Genomic DNA, 20674 nt, shown 5'->3' with positions numbered 1-20674 from the left:
TGATTCTGCATATTAACCTTTTGTAGTCCTTTTAGAAATGAAACAAAGTTAGTCAGATCTTTGTTTTTCTCAGTGCCTTCTGTTCAGCCTTAAGAGAGTCCACGGATGAATCAGTTCAGCTGTTGTGATGGTAATACGACTCCTGAAGGTGGAAATATGATGCAATCTCCAGCTAACGGACGGAGAGTTATACTGAACTCTGACATGACAGTTTTGCTTCATATTGCCTGGTGGAGTTCCTACTAAAATTTGAAATGCAGTATTGACCTGCCATCAATAATGCGAGAATTTCTCGAGGTTTCACAGTTTTACAGTCTACTTGGAGCTGTAACATTGCAAGACTTGTCTATAAGTGGTGTAAAGAAACAAAATTGCCAGTTTTTCAATCTGAAATCAGAGTTAATCCCAGGCTTCACTGCACGTCTTTCCCCTGCTTTGCTTCGCCACATTTCCTGCTTCCTCTTCTGCTTGACCATCTCAGATTTGCCTCAAAATGTATGGTCAAAAGTTTGGATATATAATGATATGACGATAATGATAATATGGATAATTAATAATGATTGCTGTGAATTTTTAGCTTTATATATCAAATACTTTTAAAGATTTATTTATTCATTTTTTTTAAACGGCCTGTCAACCCACTTCCAATATTTTTGTCGAGCTAGTTTGCTGCTATGCTGGACCTGACATGCAGTTCTACAGTTGTGAACGGTTGGTTTGAAGTTATTCTACAACTGGAGGAACTGACTGGAGAGTTCCTCACAGAGTATATAATGATATATTTATGGAGCCTCGTGTGGAGCTTCTTGTGAGTTTTTCCCTACAGCCAATACTACCACAGATAAATTTGCAGTGAACCCTCTGAAGGCTTACCTACCCAAACCTTACATATCCTGCAGAAAAGTCTAACTTTACGTTGTTTTTTATATTAGTCGGTTAAAACGTGTTTGTTCGTTTTTTCTTTTTGTCTTTTTTCCCCAATTGCCAAGACTTCAGAGAACGAACAAACGGGTTGTCTGTGGTACTTAAAACAAAAATGCAAAAAGGGGTACCGAGAAGGTCTGACATCCAACTTTGGCACCTAAAGGTTCACCGCAAATCCACTCGTTTGCTTGCTAACTTTGTTGGTCTTACCTGCAATAAAATTTGCAGCAGATTAACTGAGTATTCTAGCAGACTTGTCGGGCTCCATGTACAATGTTTTCCCTGCATAGAAAAGTATATGGTGCCTTCTAAAAAGGCCAAGTAATGAAGGAGAAAAATCAGCTGCATGGTCGACTGAACAGTTTAGTTACTAGTTCAGTTGTTCTTGGATGCCGTCTTAGCTTTTTAAAACAAACATCATGGACACTACTTGGCTAACAACTTGTCATTTCCAAGCTGTTGTCCAGTGAGCATTGCTTTCTCCTTTCTGACTATAGTGGGGACCTTAATTGACAAAATGAAATTTATGTTGTATAGAGTGAGACTTCAAACCTGTTATTGAGGCAACAAATGCGATTGGAAAATATTTAATTTAATCAATTAAGGGTGTCTTTTTTTTCCCCTTCAGTGTCTTCTTCATGTGTCCTGTTCATCTAATCCACACTTAACCCAGCCAGGAATCCAAAGGTCATAAACAAACAAAAACTCAATGTGATATTTATAAAGCAGCTTTTCTGTAGATGGTCTCTGATATATGTTTTTAGAGCATTAATAACTAGGGATGGGTATCGTTTAGGTTTTATCCGATACCAGTACCAAACTGGTACTTTTGAAATGGTGCCGGTGCTTAAACGGTGCTCAAACCGGTGCTTAAAGAATGAAGAACACAAACTTTGTACAAAAACCTCTCATGTTCAGCTGTTTTTTTTGTAAAACAGATAACAATGTTAGCCTTTTCTGCAGCTATGGGGCATATATGGTATCACTCTGGGCTGGAAGCAGTGCTTAATCAATGGAAAAAACACAAACTTTGTCCAAAAACCTCTCATGTTTAACTGTTTTCCACTTTTTCTTTGGTCATTTTAGCCTTTTTGTCCAGGGTGAAGGGAGTATCTGCCATCAAACAAGAAGACAGCCGCATGTAGCTATGACGGTGTTTGCTAGTTCACCTTACATGCATTAATGTAATAACATGGTTAGCTTACTCAATGTAAATTACACACGAACAACATTAAGCTACTGACCCAGAGAAGAACGGCTGCTGCTGCATCATCATCCTCATCATTTCTGCTACACTGGCAGGGCTAGGGGCCAGGACTCTCCTCTTCGGGTTTTTGGGGGATGTTGCTAACTCCGGGTCCGATAACAGGCACCACACCCGCAGTAGATGTGCTCGGTGTGAGGTCTCGCAGCAAGCTATCAAATACGGCGCATTTCTCGGCTTTTAACAAAATGCTATACGTCGCCAGGTGTTTCATCAGATTCGAGGTGTTACCTCCTTTGGACAGTATCACAGTATCACCTTAAAGCACTTGTTGCAGGCTGCTGAGTTTGAATCTTTTGCTGTGAAGTACAGCCAAACTTTTGACCACTTCGCCTTGGGCGTTTTTAATCTGTAGCTCTGCTCTAAAAGAACGTACGTACCTGGACCCGCCTACTATCCTCGGAAAGGTAAAATGATTGGCTAGAATCTAAAGTGTGTGACATCTCAGGAAAAAAAAGCACCGAAATGTGCACTGCTTTTCGGTCTGGTTACTACCGTTTATGTCAGATGGCACCGGATACCGGTACCCATCCCTATTAATAACAGGGCTAGACTAGAGCTTTTTTTATAATATACTCTGGAATCATTACTTTAGTTGCAATCTGCCTATTGCAGTCAGAGGTTCAGGTTTCTTTTTGTGGCAATGAAAAATGTGTGTCAGTAAAGAAAATCAGTGTGGGCATCTCTTAACAGTTTAGGTTTTGCTTTGGAGTATTTGTCAAACCACCAGACTGGTTGTAGAAAAGATAATATGTGGGCATGTGGGCTGTTCTTCTGTCTTTATGTCACGTATGTGGGAGTGGTTTGATGTTATAGCTGTCTGAGGTGACCGGCTGATGACTGTTGTTTATTGGTTTCTGAATAAGACCCACTGAATTTGCAGGCAAATTAGCTTAACGTGGGAGAATATAGCATTGATCTGGTGTAAGCAGAGCCTTTTAACTGCTCTTCCAGTGAGATTTTTGTGCTTAAAGTAAGCACAACAGTCCTAATCAGCTACTTGAATTAATTCAGTCAGATGTATAAAGTGACTCAGGGCAAAACTGCAGAAAAACATGCATAAATGTTATGCATAGAACATTTTATATTAACCATAAATGAGACAATAACACAATACATTAAATGAATACAGCACATGAATGGCAGATGGCACCCTGACAATGAAAATTAAAAGCAGGTGTTTGAGCAACATATGAATTCTTTTTTACTAGAAACAGCTGCAATAAAATGGTAATAAATTCAGAATCATGTTGGAATGAAGGAAGCAACTGAGCTTTCTAAAAATTCACTAAGTCAGCAGACCACATGTGGTGTTTATGTGTGCGTTCTTTGGAGCGGTTGCTGAGTCAGACAAAGTAAGGAGATGGGGAAGGAGCAGTTTGAGATGGGATCAGAGATTATTTATTTAACAAAGTAGAATCTCAAAAAGCAGTATGTTATAACCCAAGATTTTACTCCCTAATGAGGTAGTCATACTTCTGCATCAAACCTACACTGTGAGTGAGCCATAACCACAAGCCCTTCTGAAAGCCCGACATCTGCAACTGCACACTACATCGATGCAACCTGCAGTGACTGTACCTTCAGGTACCTTTGTTTCCTCCTATGCATTTACGGCTACTTCTTCTTGCCACCATTTTTCATATTGACTGCAAGCAACTGAGATCTTGAAGCTTAGGTGATTGCATTGTAACAGCATCGCATTTTTACATTTATAAACATTGTGAATTTGAAATATAAATTAAAGAAACTTATGATTTTGCAATAAACAATACAGTGTAAAGGAGTAGCAAATGGCCCAGTCTTTATATTTGCCAAATAGAGGAGATCTGGAGGAAGGGTGAAAGGTCCACTTCTATGAAGGAATGTCTCTGAGCATGTGTCACTCCCACGCTCAGAGACATTCCTATTTTTCCATCACTGGTCCTGTTGACTGTTTTACCAGAATTATTTTAGATCCTAGATTGTCAAATATGATAAACATGAGGTGTAAAGCTCTGTATTGAGTTTCCTTTGTGGCGTAGAGGGTGTTTGGAGGTGAAATTCTTTTCAAGGCAAGAGACATAACTTCTCTGCGGAAATCTGGAGAAGCCTCAAAGATGAAACCCTGAGTCATTATTTCCTTAGAATTAACCCGGCCTTCTCTTCCCTCCATAGGGTACTGATTGCCCTTTTGACTGTAAGCCACTATGTTGTTAACTCTCTGAAAGGAGGTCCAAATTCTAGTGAATTCCAGTTTACCAATGTAGAAAAGAAAAGAAGTGCTGTGTTGTGGAAAGGGGGTCTTTGACCCTTTTTATTTGGAGTAGCATGAAAGGCCGCAAGCAGTGTTCATGGATTAAAGAAATGTCCTACATACTGATGGAAAATATTGTGGTGACCTTGGAATGAGATCTATTACTGGTAATGAATCAAAACTCAATTATGTTTGGTTGATGGCTGACATTTCTTTCAAGGTCCATCAAATTCATACCAGCTATAAAGATAACAAGAAACCAGTTGCAGAAGGTTACATGGTCATGGGTAAAGGCTTAGAAAAAGGGCATTCGATGATAAGAAGAAGAAATCTATTGCTTCTCGTTTCAAACAGCTCATATCTACAGGGCAGGTATCATTTACAGTATGATTTTCACTGGTTTAAATTCATTACTAGCTTATTGTTATCACTTTGGTGAGCAATTAGGAAACTGACTAATTACTCAGTCTTGCATTTTTTTCTTCCTTATCTCATTTTGGAAAGAACCATAACAAATTAACTTTTTGTGAGGCCCTTACAGGAAATTGAACAGAAGTTACCCCTGTGTTATGTCCTAGCGCTTGTTGTGTAATTCAATTGATTGCGCAAGCTGCCCTCACAATGTCACGAAAGATTGGTCACGGTATGAGATAAGGTGATCAGTATGCCCCTTTCGGCATATTTGTTACTGTTGTTTTTAATGTTATTACACTGCAGATATCGTATGCTATCAACGGCTCTTTACAGTACACACAGTTTAATAAAATGTGACAGCTTTTGTCTAAAACTTAGTAAAGAATCAACCCTGTGGAATATTAACTTTCTGTACTATTAATAAGTAAAGATTCTTATTAATATCACAGAATTAACAGATTAATTTATTGTAGCTGTGACTAATGTCTCAATCTAATATTGAGAAGATGATAGGCTCGCTCTCTGCCCGGACAGCTGCTGATGTAAAGCCTGGAACAGCTCCATAGAGAACAGTTGGAAGAAAATGGTGGTAAGCAATTAACTCAGCCCACCCAAGGCAATTTTTTTTCTTGTTAATTGTATCCTCGTCTTTTTCAGTGCTGAAAATGTTGCCATAAAAAGACTTAAGTGTCAAATTTGAGGAAACATTTTAACTGTGTGGATTTTGTTGCACATTTTGGTTGATTGTCAGGAGAGCAAGTCCTTTGGGTTGTGGGCTGTAGAACATTCATCTTGTTACATTGTAACAAGATGAATATGCTTTTCACTTCACCTAACAGCTGTTTCTGATTGGTGTAGTTTGTGAGGCTACACCTCTTAATCACTGAATTCATATGTTTCTTTCAGTCCCGTTGCCACTGGTGTATAAAATCAAACACTGCCAAGTTCCAATGAGGAATGAGGAGTTGCAGTGCTCTGCTTGCTCAGTAACAGAGTTTCCTAACCTCCTCTGGTATTAACATCAGCATAAAAACTGTGCACTGGGAGCTTGATGCCGATGGGTTATCATGACCAACAGGCACTGCCAAGCATTTGACAGAGTGATGTAAGTCACGCAGCCACTAGACTCTTGAAAAGTGGAAACGTGTTGTGTGAATTGACAAATCATGCAGTCTGCATTTGGTGAATGTTAGAAAAACATCATCTGCCTTACTGCAGCATTCCAAGTGTAAAGCTTGGAGCAGGAGGGATAGTGGTATGAGGTTGTTTCTCTGGGTTTGTGCTGGCCCTTTTGGTTCCAGTGAAGAGAGATCTTAATGCTTCAGTTTACCAGGACATTTTTGGACATTCCAGCATGACCCTGCATGTGTACAAAAAACAAGGTTCACCAAAACACTGGTTAGATGACTTTGGTATTTGGGAGAATGTGAGTAGCCCGCACAGTGCCCTGAACCCAACCCAAAATGTGATGTCATAAAAGCCTATGTATGTTTATTTTGTGCAAGTGGCTGTGTGTACCAAAACAGTCCTAAACGGGATCCAAATTCACTTTTTGACTCGAGCAGACTAGTAGATGGAAAAAGTCCGTTGGCCAAAAATATTTTTAATACTTTAAAATTAGAAATTGCTTTTTGATGTTGCATATTGATTAGCCACACTACATCTTGTGACCTACACAGTATCCTGTGTTGAGATGCACCCACTGGATTGGCTGGTGACTAGAATTGGTGGGTTTTCAGCTGATTGGCCAGGACCAGCTGATGAGTATAACTGACTCTAAAGATCCACTGCCATGTGCCAATGACCCGTCCATATCGCTGTAATCGTAAAAATCAGGATGCACAGCAGCTGCTAATGTGCTAGAGCAGCATCTGTCCTTTACTTGTTTTCACAGCTCTGCCAATCCCTATATAAACTTAGTATGCTCAGAAGTCTTTTCTCTCATTGTGTGGCAGCAGTTTGGTAATTTTAACTGTTCAACATTTATTATATCCAAGGCTGAGACGATCTGCTCAGCTCACAGTAGACCTTTCATGCACTGAATCTACAGCAGTCACCCTCCTTTGGATGCTTTGCGCCCTGGTGTAGGGATGTGAGCTTAAACAAAAGCTAAATCCATTTATAACTGCAGCATCCAACAAATATGAAGAAGAAGACAATTGAGATAAAACTATTTTCAAATTTTGTTTTTTTTGTAATCATGTGTTGTTTTGCATCTTCTTTTTATCTTTCTTTGCCAGCTATGTGCCTTTGCTCTTCGTTAAACCTCAAACACATCCCCCTACAGGATGTGGCAGGTTTAGATCAGCTTTGATTACAAAGAGTAGTAAAAACCAGTTCAGCCCTTCGCACACACTTTGTTTTCGAGAAGCCCAGCAAGGACAAGCAAATCAAAAATGCCAGTTTTCCTTAACAGTTCAACAAATGCACAATTGTGTCAAACACCCAGCTATGGTGTAAATTAATCTTGATCTCAGAACATGCCAAAATAATTTCAAGTAGATATTTTTTCCATAATTGATCAGCCCCATCATATTCCTTGATTTGACTGGCTAGTAATCATGTCTTGGCTGGAGACGCCATAAAGGTGGAATAAAAGATGGAAATAAAATGTGTCAGACTGTGACCTAAATAAGTCGAGGGCATAACCAGAATGCCCGTTAACAGGGTAGAGATTCTTAGTATAGTTCATTATGACTGTTTTGGTTAGCTTCTCACATGCTAGGTGGTGGACACCCTGTCCTGATTTACTCACACATTACCCCTCTTGTATCCTAGGAAGGTCTGTTCTCTAACCCTGACCTTTTTCCTAATCATCTAACTTAAACTCTACTTAGTCTAAAAGAAGGGATGGGAATGGATATCATTTGCCAATCTCCAGCTGTAGCAAATTAATATGTGATAGAAAATAGGTAATTCACTATTTTGAATGAAAAGATATGCTTAGTTGGTGGATTTTAGATTTTCTTCTTCCACTAATCTCCTTGTCTGGTGAGTCAATTTTGGACAATGGCATGGATTATTATTTGCCCCTAAAAGAGTAGACAGTACAGTTATTGCAGGCTGCCATCTTTTGAGCAAACTGACAAAAAAGGCCACAGCTGATCAATCCGCTCCATGTCAGTTAGATTACACAACACAAAACCTCTTAGAGATTAAGAAATGGATGGTTGAAATACCCAACCAAAAAGTTCTTATTTTGAACCACTGCACAGAAAAACAAACAGAAGACAAACACCTGCATAAATGAAAGTTGAATCTGTTAAACTGGTATGGGAAAGATACAGCAGGTTGGCCTTTTTAAATACATATTGCTTTTTTTATTTCAGCAAGGAAAACTTGTGTGAAAAATAAGTTTTAGTCACAAGTTTCATTTATATTCACTCAGGAAATGGCAGAGCTGTTAGATTTCTCTTGTGTTACCTCTTTCACACTTCATGTGACCAACAGACTCTTACCATATGGTACAGAAAAACAGCTGGGTCTGCACCAGGTTTGAACTCCCCTGGGATTTGACAGCAGTGCAGCTGGAGAACAAAAAGTCCCTATTTGCTAATTTTAATAAAACCGAATTCTCATTACTAGAAGATTGTGTATGTTTGTTGTTGTATACATACAGTATAGCGAGCTAATATCAGTTTAACTGCAATATAATATCTCATGTTTCTTTTTCTTAGTTAAAATAATTTTTTACATAATAAAACCCAGTGGATTGTTTTGTTTTTGGCGTTTGTGCACTTTGATTTACGTTGCGTGCACAAGCAGGAACAAGTCTGTTCCAGTTGTCTAACAAGTTTTTAGCATTGCCCCCAGGTGGTAACGATGAGTTACATCAGGAAGCTCTGCAGCTCTTGTAGTCCCTTAGCGCTGCACAACTCTTAGCTCAGCTAAAATATGCAAATATTTTTGTATTCAATATTTCTTCCCCTTGCTTTTACCGTTATCTGGTTATCTGGAAGCTGGCTAAACAACTAAAACTGAAAAATGCATTTCGAGCTGCCAGGCACGAGAAGATTGTATAGAGGGGCGAGATTAGATGTTGCTATGCAAACAGAGGACACATGGAAATCTGAAGACGACTACTAACAAAAATGTTAGTAGTTTTTTGGACCTCTGGACTAGACGTCATTTTATGTTTGGACAAAATCTGCCACGTAACAAATCAGCCACAACTATTTGGGAATGCTTTGTGAAAGGAGGGCGATCTTCAAAAAACACTTCCTGTTGAATTTCTTATTTATTTATGTGCAAGAAATGGGTAATTTTTCCTCATTGTTTATATTTGTTGCATATCTAACGCGATATACCCGGATATGGCCATATCTGAGCGAGGCCAATATCAGCTGACCAGTACATCAGTTTGGCTTTGTGTAAAGGTATATATATAATATACGGTTTTCCTTCTAAGACCCCTAACAGTTGAGACACTGTAGGAATTCTTGCTGACGACTGTGATTTTATAAATTAGCAGTAAATAAGGGCCATGCACCATCACAAAGGGGCATATCTGTGGCTGCTCGTTACATTTGTACTCAGATGAAATTCATTTCATTCACTTAATTTTTGTTACTGTATATTTAAGCGTGTCCTGGCACCGAGCTAAAGGGTGATTTATGCTGCAGTGAGACTGAGGTGAGGATTTAGGTAGAACAGTAGAGCAAAGATTAATGGGTCCCATGTGATGTCTTCAGTTGCACAGACAGTTCATAACTGCTCGCTGAGCCAGAAAAAAATGCAGTTTTCCGTCCGTTAGGGAATTCAGACTCCTATGGGATCTTTGAGCAGTTGGACATATGCAGTCTTACTTGGTTCTCTCCCCCACTATCTTGCTGTCGACACACACACACACACACACACACACACACACACACACACACACACACAGATATCGAACATACACTGAAACCATACATACAGGCTTAGAATTAACTTCTCTTTTCAGGGTGTCTGATGGTAATACCCAGGATATTATCTTACCATTGTGAAGCACAAACAAAACATTTAATATCTCATTTACGTTCTACTGTCGTGCCCTAACAATGCAGCATGGCTTTCCTTTTCTCAACAAAATTAATAAAGTAATAAAAGTAAAAAAACGAAACCATCCATAATAAACATAATGAAACGAGGATCAATGCAGAATATTTCTCAAAACCTGAACCTCGATTGTCCTGCTGTGTATTGTTCTGTTGCAGAGGATTCAAAGCAGGGATGACTAATAGCGTGGCACGGTCATGTATTTTGGATGCTTACCCAAGAAAATAATGTTTCTGTGTTTGCTTACAGTCCTTGTTACCACACAGTGATGTTAAACAGACTGAGCGGGGGTTAGATAAGGTTGATAAGTACTGAATACAGCTTGTACTTACTGGCGCTATAATGTCTTGCTCATGATATATATTTACACCCATACTTTTCTAACATATAGTCCTGTGGAACTTTTTTACTCTAATGAAGTTACATCCCTTAATTGTGGACCACGGATCCCAAATAAAGGTCCTTTAAATCTGACTAAAAGCCAGCAGGGAAAGAAAGATCACCGTCTTTCTTGTAACTGCTAACATTACGGGGAAATTGTAGCTAGCTTGATTTGGTGCTGTGGTTTGACTTGGCAAAGAAACAGATGAACAGAGATAAGTGATGGAGATTAATATGTACCCTATAAAACAAATAAATGTAGCTATACATAGCCCATCTGATCATGATTATGTTGTCTTTTGAACACCATGTAAGGCTAAATGAAGCTGCACTTGCAATGGAAAATATTGTGGATCACCTGACTGAAAAAAAGACTGTTGCATAACAGTTCTTTTTCTAAGGAAACATTAAATGGTAAGACAAGGGTGCTTTGGCAATCTATACCTATTGTAGTGCACTGGGTGTGTGCAGTATTTTTATTTCCTTATACTGACTGTATTATGGTTACTGCCTACTGATGACTATCCTAAAATCCAACTTTTTGTCCAGATCAGAAGGATTATGTAAGGAATTCCCATTTTAGGTTAGGGCAAGAACTGACCTTAAGCAACAGACTGCAAAATAAGGTCCATCCATGATTGTTACAGGGGCTCAAGATAAGAGTCAGTGTCTGTTTTTTTTTTTTATACTCCAACACACAGATGCTGATGAATCAATTTGGAAAAAAAATTACATTATATAATTGTTTCGGTCTGTGTTTCATCTCAGAAGCGCCTACTGACAGATTTGCTTGATCATTTCTGTTATGTAAGATGTTTATTACTACGCTTGGTTGTATAGATGGTTTTTATGTTAGAGAAGATTTTGTTTCAGCCTTCCATCCTCATCATTCCAGCTACTTTGACATCTTAATCGTACAAACTAATAAACAATCTCACTGAGAGTGGGCTGTCGGCAGCAGGGAGAACTATCAGGAGTGTCCATTGCTTTTGCTGCATCTTGACCTCTATATACATGATGTAATAATGAGTAGCCAATCCCTTTGTGCCTCTAAAAACAATAGCATTTCACTCATTCAGTCGTTAGATTAAAAGAAAAATAAAGGTTGATGTTTCTACTGGAATGTATTGCAACGTAGTCTAGTTACGTCATATAGCTGAACAATGCTGCCACAGGATGATTAATAAGGGTGTGGGTTTTTCTAAAATTGTGAAATGACTTATGTCAAGTGTAAAATGCTGTTGTACTGAAGGAAACTGCTGCGATGGAAAGAGCAGGGTTCAGTGAAAATGTCAGACGTGTGACTGCTGTAGATGGCTGGATTTGTGTGGGCGATGCTCTCCTAAGGGAGATTCCTTGTTGTATCTGTATAATACACAGCGACAGGTGCCTTAAGTCAACCAACAAGGTTGCTGCTGTTGGACCAAGAAGGAGAGGACTATCTGGGCAAACAGTATGTCAGATGCTGGGTGCTGTATTTAGATTTTTCTTGAGTTGGAAAGAAAGACAAAATGTGGAGATTGTGCTACAGGTCTGCTAGAGGGATTGATGACTCTAAAATTAACCTGGTGGAAAAAACAAAATAGCGATCCACATGGAACAGTACTTTTTTAGTATGTGATTTAAGTAAGCCTAGACTGACTTACCCCTTTAAAGTTAAACCTTGATGATAACTGCATACTGTCATATTTTCATTGTTGTTGTTTCCTGTACTTTAAATGAAAAGATTTCTATTGATACACAGTGTTTTTCTTTTTCTCTGCAGGATGGAAAACAGCGGAAGGAAAGAAAGAAGACTGTCTCATTCAGCAGCATGCCCACTGAGAAGAAGATTAGTAGCGCAAGTGATTGCATCACTGCCATGGTTGATGGCTCTGAGCTGAAAAAAGTGCGATCCAATTCGCGCATTTACCATCGCTACTTTCTCCTTGACGCCGACATGCAGTCTTTGAGATGGGAGCCTTCAAAGAAGGAAGTAGACAAGGCTAAAATCGATGTAAAATCTATCAAAGAGGTTCGGACAGGCAAAAACACAGATACTTTTAGAACTAATGGAACCTATGATCAGATTTCGGAGGACTGTGCTTTCTCTGTCATTTTTGGGGAGAACTACGAGTCCCTAGACTTGGTGGCGAACACTGCAGATGTAGCCAACACGTGGGTCACAGGGCTGAGGTACCTGATATCCTATGGGAAACATACCTTAAATATGATTGAGAGCAGTCAGAACAACATGCGCTCATCGTGGTTAGGTGAGCTTTTTGATGAGGAGGATACTACAAACAGCAAGCAACTTTCTATATGCACTGCTGTACAATTAGTCAAAAAGTTGAATCCGGGACTCAAAAATGTGAAAATAGAACTGAAATTCAAGGAGCTGCATAAAGTTAAGGACAAATCAGGTTCGGATGTGACAAAAGAGGAGTTCATTGAAGTCTTTCACGATCTTTGTACCAGACCAGAAATATATTTTCTCTTTGTTCAGTTTTCCAGTAATAAAGAATTTCTTGATACCAAGGACTTAATGATATTTCTGGAGGCAGAACAGGGAATGGCACAAGTCAGCGAAGAGACCAGCTTTGACGTAATTCAGAAATATGAGCCATCGAAAGAGGGCCAGCTCAAAGGTTGGCTGTCTTTGGACGGGTTCTCTAACTATCTTATGTCCTCAGAGTGCCATATATTTGACCCTGAACATAAATCAGTCTGCCAAGACATGAACCAACCCTTGTCCCACTACTACATCAATGCATCACACAACACCTACCTGATAGAAGATCAGTTCAGAGGCCCCTCTGATGTGACAGGCTATATCCGTGCTCTCAAGATGGGCTGCCGCAGTGTAGAGCTGGATGTGTGGGACGGACCTGATAATGAACCTGTAATTTACACTGGTCACACAATGACCTCACAGATAGTTTTTCGCAGTGTCATTGACGTCATTAACAAATATGCCTTTGTTGCCTCTGAGTTTCCATTGATACTGTGCTTAGAAAACCACTGTTCCTTGAAGCAACAGAGAGTCATGTTCCAGCACCTAAAGAAAATCCTTGGAGACAAGCTCCACCTAGATCCTCCGAAACCTGAGGACTGTTACCTTCCATCTCCTAATGAACTGAAGGGGAAGATCCTACTGAAGGGTAAGAAGTTGGGCACAAATTGCACTGCTTCAGAAGGTGAGGTGACAGATGAGGATGAGGGGGCAGAGATGTCTCAAAGGATGAGCATTGAGACTGCTGAACAACAGACAGTTGCACTCAAGAAATTTCAGCTGTCCAAGGAGCTCTCTGATCTGGTGACTTTGTGCAAGTCTGTGGAGTTCAAAGACTTTCCAACATCTTTCCAAAAACAGAAGCATTGGGAGCTGTGCTCTTTCAATGAAGTCTTTGCCAGTCGTTGTGCCAGTGAATTCCCAGGTGACTTTGTTAACTATAACAAGAAGTTCCTAGCACGGGTTTACCCTAGTCCCATGCGGATTGACTCCAGCAACATGAATCCACAAGATTTCTGGAAGTGTGGCTGTCAGATTGTAGCAATGAACTACCAGACTCCTGGCCTGATGATGGATTTAAACATCGGCTGGTTCCGTCAGAATGGGAACTGCGGTTATGTGCTGCGTCCAGCGATCATGAGGGAGCAGGTTTCATATTTCAGCGCCAACACTAAAGATTCAGTGCCTGGTGTTTCTCCACAGCTCTTGCACATCAAGATTATCAGTGGACAAAACTTTCCAAAACCCAAAGGCTCAGGTGCCAAAGGAGACGTAGTAGATCCCTACGTGTATGTCGAAATACACGGCATTCCCGCCGACTGCGCTGAGCAAAGGACTAAAACAGTCAATCAAAACGGGGACAACCCTCTGTTTGACGAGAGCTTCGAGTTTCAGATAAACCTCCCTGAACTTGCAATGGTGCGCTTTGTGGTGCTGGATGACGACTATATTGGCGATGAGTTTATCGGTCAATACACAATCCCGTTTGAGTGTCTGCAGCCAGGTTTCCGCCATGTTCCGCTGCAGTCTCTGACAGGGGAAGTGCTGCCACATACCTTATTGTTTGTTCATGTGGCAATAACCAATCGAAGAGGAGGCGGCAAACCTCACAAAAGGGGGCTGTCTGTACGAAAAGGCAAGAGGAGTAGAGAGTATGCAAGCATGAGGGTGCTATTGATCAAAGCTCTGGATGATGTCTTCAAAACAGCCATTCAGCCACTGAGAGAGGCAACAGACCTCAGAGAAAACATGCAGGTAAGGCATGAAGTATTGATTTTTTTTTTTCCCACCCTTTTTTTTGTGTGATTAACTAGAGTGGGTCTGAACTAACAGTGTCATCCAAGATATATATTGTACTGCATGGATATGCATGGAAAGTTTATGTCTGAACACATCTGAACAGTAGACTGAACATAATCTGTTAATTATAACTAGATTTAAGACATCTAAAGTAATTTAAAACAGCGGCCCCCAACCTTTTTTGCGCCACAGACCGGTTTGTGCTCGACAATATTTTCACGGACCGGCCTTTAAGGTGTCGCGGATAAATACAACAAAATAAAACTAGTACCGGTACCGAAAAAAAGAAGATTTATTCATAACACACGTGAAAAGACCCAGGAAAACAGAGTTAACGATAAAAACTAAAAATAACGCTGAAAACCGATTAAAAACCCTGAAAACCATACATTTCACACCTGAGCCTCTAGTCTCGCGGCCCGGTACCAAACGACTCACGGACCTGTACCGGTCCGAGGCCCAGGGATTGGGGACCGCTGATTTAAAAGACTTCATCTTTGGAAAGGAAACACAAAAACCACCACCCTGGACTGAATTAGATTTGACCAAGTCCTTATGTGTGTCAAAGAATGGAGAGAAACGAGCAAACATAATGGTGAGATCCATGTTTTAACGATCCATGTTATAGAAGTTATTCATAACTTCTATTGTGTAAACTGGACCACATTTTTTAATGGTAACAGTGATGGAAAAACAATATAAAGCTGTTTGTTTTAACTGCTTAGCTTTAACCCACAGTATTTAATGGACTCCAGTCCAGACATACTTACTGTGATCCCTCTTTTCAGAAAAAGAGGCATTTATGTCATTGTTCAAGCTTTCAAAGGGCTGCATAGGAAATACACTGCTCGAGTGTCTCTGCACTGTGGATGGTCTCAGGTTGTGTTTCTTCAGGCGTTGTATTAGGTTTTATTTTGGTAGCGTTGTTTATATTGCGGTCGTTGTGCGATAACAAGCCACTGGCCTTGTGATTATAACACATCTTGGCCCTCCTGCCAGTTTTTCCCTCTGCTTGTTTATGTAGGATTTAAATTTGGCCTTTCACAGAAAGGTTAGGGTGTTTGTGTCTCTGTGTGTGTGTCTTTGTGAACCTGGTGTCAGTCCAAAAGGATTGAGTGTTTATGAGTGGCTTATAAGAGCCAAAATGAAAGTTCCCACAGGTAATGAATGAGCTTCCAGGCGTTTCCTTTGAGAAAGTGCTGTTCTGTGCGGTCGTGGGGCAGATGAAGGGCATATTTTCAAAAGCTGGAATATTAGGTTCCTTTCCTTTTAGACTTTTTGTAATGCTTATGCCATTTGATGCATGTTTTGCTTGGCACGCCTGTGTAAACCAGCATAAGTTCATGCAAGCTCGACTGTAATTACGCTTTCTCCATTCTCTGCAGAATGCCATAGCGTCCTTTAAAGAGCTGTGCGGCCTTTCAGCGGTGGCTAACCTGAAGCAGTGCATCTTGGCCCTTTCCCCTCGACTGACTGGGCCCGACAATAACCCCCTTCTGGTGTTCAACCTCAATGAGCAGTACCCCAACTTAGAGCCTCAAGGCCTGCTACCAGAGGTCCTAAAGAAAGTCGTTACCACATATGACATGGTGAGCAGTTTTTTGCATGATTCATTTACTTTATTTACACAGCAGTAACTCTAGTGAATCTCAAAAATGACAGTAAATAAAAAGAGAAGAGAGGCATTCAATTCCATGACGTGAAATAATGTCTAGAAACAAAGTAGCAGATATAATTGAATCTCTTGTCGTCTGGATCTAAGTGTGTTCTGTCTTTGTTGTCCAAACTCGTGGTTCTTTTGCAGTGCAAAGAAAAGAAAACTTGATTTGGATTTGGCAGCAACCCATTCCACTCATGCATGCTTTTGCCACAACAGGAAGGGATGATCTAACCAGGCAAACCAACGCCAATCAGATCAATACCTGGGCTTACTGACTTAATGGGGACACATAGAGATGGTTAGGTAACAGGGCTGAAGTTCAGTTAAGTAATAAAATCAATGTTTACAAGTTATGCAACATGCCATTGAGGCTATTCCCAGCTACACCATTAACCTTAAAAACACGATGTTCTCTGACATTGATTCTTGGCACAACATGAACAAGGAGGCAAAAGCGATTTTTCTAGCAAAAGCACAGCAACAAGAGAAACTATTTTGTCTCTGATTTGAAAACTTAAACACATAGATTAGGTATGAACATTCAAGAAAAGAAAGTCCAAAATCTTTTTTTTAAACCAGGCTGTAAATATGATTTTTACTGCTGGAACGATGGACGTGTTAATACAAGACTAGCTTACCTACTAGTCCCATGTGGCTCTTTTGCCTTTAGGTTCAACTCTGGATTCAAAGAACGGGTACACACACCTGTGCATTTGCATTATTTCTTATCCAAATGATACATTATGCATTAAACTAAAAAAATGGAAATGGCAAAAGCTTCATACCTTGCAACTCAAGGACGAACATAGGAAAAGGACTCTGATGCAGACCGATTAAGGTGACCCCTCTGCTCTATTCAGACATGAGAATTGAAAGCTAGGCAATTGGCCCTGATGGAAGGAGCGCCAGGAAAATTGAGTTGGAGAGGAAGAAAGAAGAAAATGACGGGTGTTTGGGGACTAAAATCAAATAAATTAAGATCAAGGGCTTAAGTGGTGTGAAGCTGCAGGCCTTGATCATCAGCAGAGTGCCAGAAGTGATGGCAAGCAGAAAGGCGTGGCGGCAAAAGATGAGCCGACAAGTGCATACGTGTAATATAAGAGGGAGTGCAACCTTAAAATAATGTTAAATAATGTATGGATAAGTACAATTAGAAATTCTGATAGTGTGTCAAAACCCACCGCAGGGAGTAGCCAGGCTTTCTGCTCCTGATTGGGAAAATAGAATGTGGGTCTCAATGCTGCCCATTTGTGTGCTAAGAGAAAAAGCTGGAGAGACTCAGTAGTACGCCAGCTCGAGCTCTTAGGTAATATGGTCCGATTTCTGTTTGTACTCGCAACAGATTAACTAAGGGCACAGAGGGTAGATGGAGAAAATACAAAGTCTTTGAAACACTGAACCAAGGGGACTTCAAAACCCATATGTTAGGCTTTTATTGGGGAATATCTGCAGTTCAACCGCATACATCAAACAAGACTCATTAACACAATATTCTTAATAACATTAAAGTTGTTGTTCACAATATATTCTCTTTTTAGTTTTGGTTTGCAGAAATGTATCATTAAACTGACGTCACCTTGAAAATAAAAGACCGTTTGTGTCTTCGTTAATGTGGGTGGTAATAATAATAATACAGACGGCCATAACATTTAGAGGATGCAGTTTAGTGTGCAAATAGGGAGCAGTCCACCCACTTACCTTACTAGAATATGCCTTTAAAGACGTTTGATTTGCTGTGTCTGCCACCAAGACAGTAATTTCTTTACCCATCAGGAAAGTAATCACAGTGTGTGAGGCAGCTTTAAGTGCCGCAACTGCAGCTGCAGAGTGAGACAAACAGCCACAGTCACTTAGTCATGACTGCCTGTGGAAGAACATGGTGAGTCACCATATGGGTTTGTGCAATGGTGTCTGTCCCCCATGCTGAGCACAGTATCAGGCAATGACTCTGCATAGTCATGCTTCGGGGGAAAAAGGCTGCACGTTCATATTTATCTTTAGAAAACGTCTGCCGTGTTCTCACTTATTTTCTTAGAGTGCGTTAGAAAAAAAATCGCAGCTCAGGCCGTGACAAGTCTGTCGACATGCTCATAAGGGATAAGGCTGGCATTATTTCATATTTTCCTTATTAACACATCTGAAAAGACTAAAACGGTAGGAACAAACAAAGCTCTGTAATTTCATGGATTATACACCCTCGATTCCTTTCCTTGTATCCTCCCCTTGCATCTTAGTCCTTCCTACCAGAGAAGAGAGAAGAATCGAGGTAACGGGGATTCAACAAAACGAGACATCCTCGCCTCTCAGCCATCATTTTAAAGTGATCCAGAATAAATTAGGCACAGCAGCAACATAAATTTTGTTGTAGTCCAACTACTGCTGTATTTTATTGATTCAGATATGTGATCACATGATGCAATTCACACCATGGTGCACTGTGACAAGGTAGGCTATCATGCAGGCGATTAACCAAATTGCAAATAACTGAAACGGCATGCGAGTGCAAAGATCTAGTCGTTTGTGGTGTTGTCGTGTCACCTGTGTTTGTATAGGTCAGCTGTGTGCCACGCCTTTTACATTCTGATGGTAAAATCGCTTCTGTGCATCCTCGAGTATTACTCCTCTCTCCTCTGTCCTTGAGAAGTATGTTAGAAATGAAGGCATCCTTCAACGTGGTGTCCAGTGATGGATTTTGGAGTCACAGGCAGGAGGACGGAGAAGATTGCGAGGCACCAAATCGAGAAATGAGAAAAGCCTAATGTGCTTCTGGAAGGAAGATATATGGTAGTAAAATGTACCATAGTTTTGATTTTGTTTAAAGAGACAGCTTTATTAAATACAAACCAGACCTGTCGCACTTTTTCCAAATTCTCCCTACGTATCTTTTGTAACTCGGCAACAAAATTCAGTTGCGGATAGAAATTTCGATGTCCGCTAAGTAACGTGTGGTTGGCGTATGCTGAACATGACACGCGAAGCAGTCACAAACAGAATACGTAATATTGCATTGCAGGATGATGATGAGATGAAGATAATATACACGAAAATCCAAAGAACTGTTAATCATCAGTGTATGTGTGATAATATTCGTGCAAAGTTTTGTTCAGATTAAGCACCAGTTAAGGACGAGGCGGGACTGCGTCATTACAGTAAGACTGTCAGAGCAGTGAAGTACAGCCTCTGTTGGATTAAGTACTATATATTTTCCCCTCTATCCCTCTCTGTACGAGCCTCCCTGATTTCCCTCTTCTCTGGGATCTGGCTGGCAGGCTCCAAAGATTGATGTTGGGGCCACGGTGATGCTTGTTTTTGGCTTTGTCTCTCCGATCTCTGCAATAAAACACTGTTCATCATTCCTTAATTTCCATCTTGGCAGCTGAGCCGGGCCGCCTGGCTTCTCTATATGCTTAAGTCACACCGGGAGTGAGCAAGTCAATTACGACCATGCCGCACCAGTAACCTACAGGCACTTAATTGAAATCAAAAGCGCAGTAACATTAGGGTATAAATAGCATCCCCATCAGATGAAAGAAAATTAAGCTATTACTAAAATAATTGTGGCAAAAGATCCAGATGGTCTGCCAGGCACCCTGTTTACTCCATGCTTATTTACCCCCGTCTCTGACAGCCTACATATGCACCATTAACCTCCTGAAACAACATGCTGCTGCAGTCTTCCTTGTGTTAAAAAAATGTTTTTCGTTATTTCTTTATTTCTTTTTTTTTTGTTTACCGTTAGGAAGAAGCAGCGCTGGCATTTAATATGTAAATGGATTGCCACTAGAGTTTCAACAGTCTGCAGGTCAGCAGAGTTTGTGCACTCAATTAGGGGTGCGCATAAGACCAGAGGAGCTAAACTTAGCATCTGTCGCAGCTGCAGCTTCACAGAGAACACAGTAATGGTGTTGCTGCTTGAGAATGACTGACATGTTTTTAATTGAAATGACCTTAATTATCAGCACTTCCTTTGAAAAAAATACTTTCCAACCAAAGTCAGATTTGCACATATATATTTTTCTCATTTAAAACAGGACACTGCTGGTGTTTTAGGGAAGAAAAGTAACTTTTAATAAACAACCTAATTGCTTGTGTCTCCTACCCTCTAATTTTGGCTTTCAAAAATGCAATTTAGCAGCCTGGCCCACTCACATCCCCTGTAATAACAACTTGTTTTCTAAGCACTCCCTGGATAGAAACTGCCTGCTAGCAGACAGACTTCCTGCTTTGTTGTGGGATGCTAGTTTTGCTGATGTGGAAACTAAAGGCAAATGTGAGCAAATATGTTCGTGTGCTTTCAGGTAATCCAGACCAGCAAGACGCTGCTTGAGAGCTCAGAGGGGGTGTACGAGAGAATCCTACAAACCCAAAAAGCAGGTAAGATACAGGCTGTATCCCAATTCAGGGTCTGCAGCCTTAAAGTACGCAGCCTCAACGATCCTCAAGGGCCGCGTACTTAAAGACCGCTAA

The 20674-nt window shown here is 40.4% G+C and overlaps 1 protein-coding gene across 1 annotated transcript in view; it reads left to right on the top strand.

The window, feature by feature from the left end:
* Positions 1-20674, top strand: part of plcl2 (phospholipase C like 2) — a 44651-nt gene that overhangs the window by 11907 nt on the left and 12070 nt on the right. The window contains exons 3-5 of the mRNA XM_087848467.1: positions 12022-14502; positions 15933-16136; positions 20506-20581. Coding sequence (XP_087704593.1) covers positions 12022-14502; positions 15933-16136; positions 20506-20581 — 2761 coding nt within the window. The remainder of the gene's footprint in view (positions 1-12021; positions 14503-15932; positions 16137-20505; positions 20582-20674) is intronic.

Source organism: Neolamprologus brichardi, chromosome 11 (genome assembly GCF_056152115.1).
Source record: "Neolamprologus brichardi isolate AB-2024 chromosome 11, ASM5615211v1, whole genome shotgun sequence".
Taxonomy (NCBI): domain Eukaryota; kingdom Metazoa; phylum Chordata; class Actinopteri; order Cichliformes; family Cichlidae; genus Neolamprologus; species Neolamprologus brichardi.
This window is presented reverse-complemented; position numbering and strand designations above follow the sequence as displayed.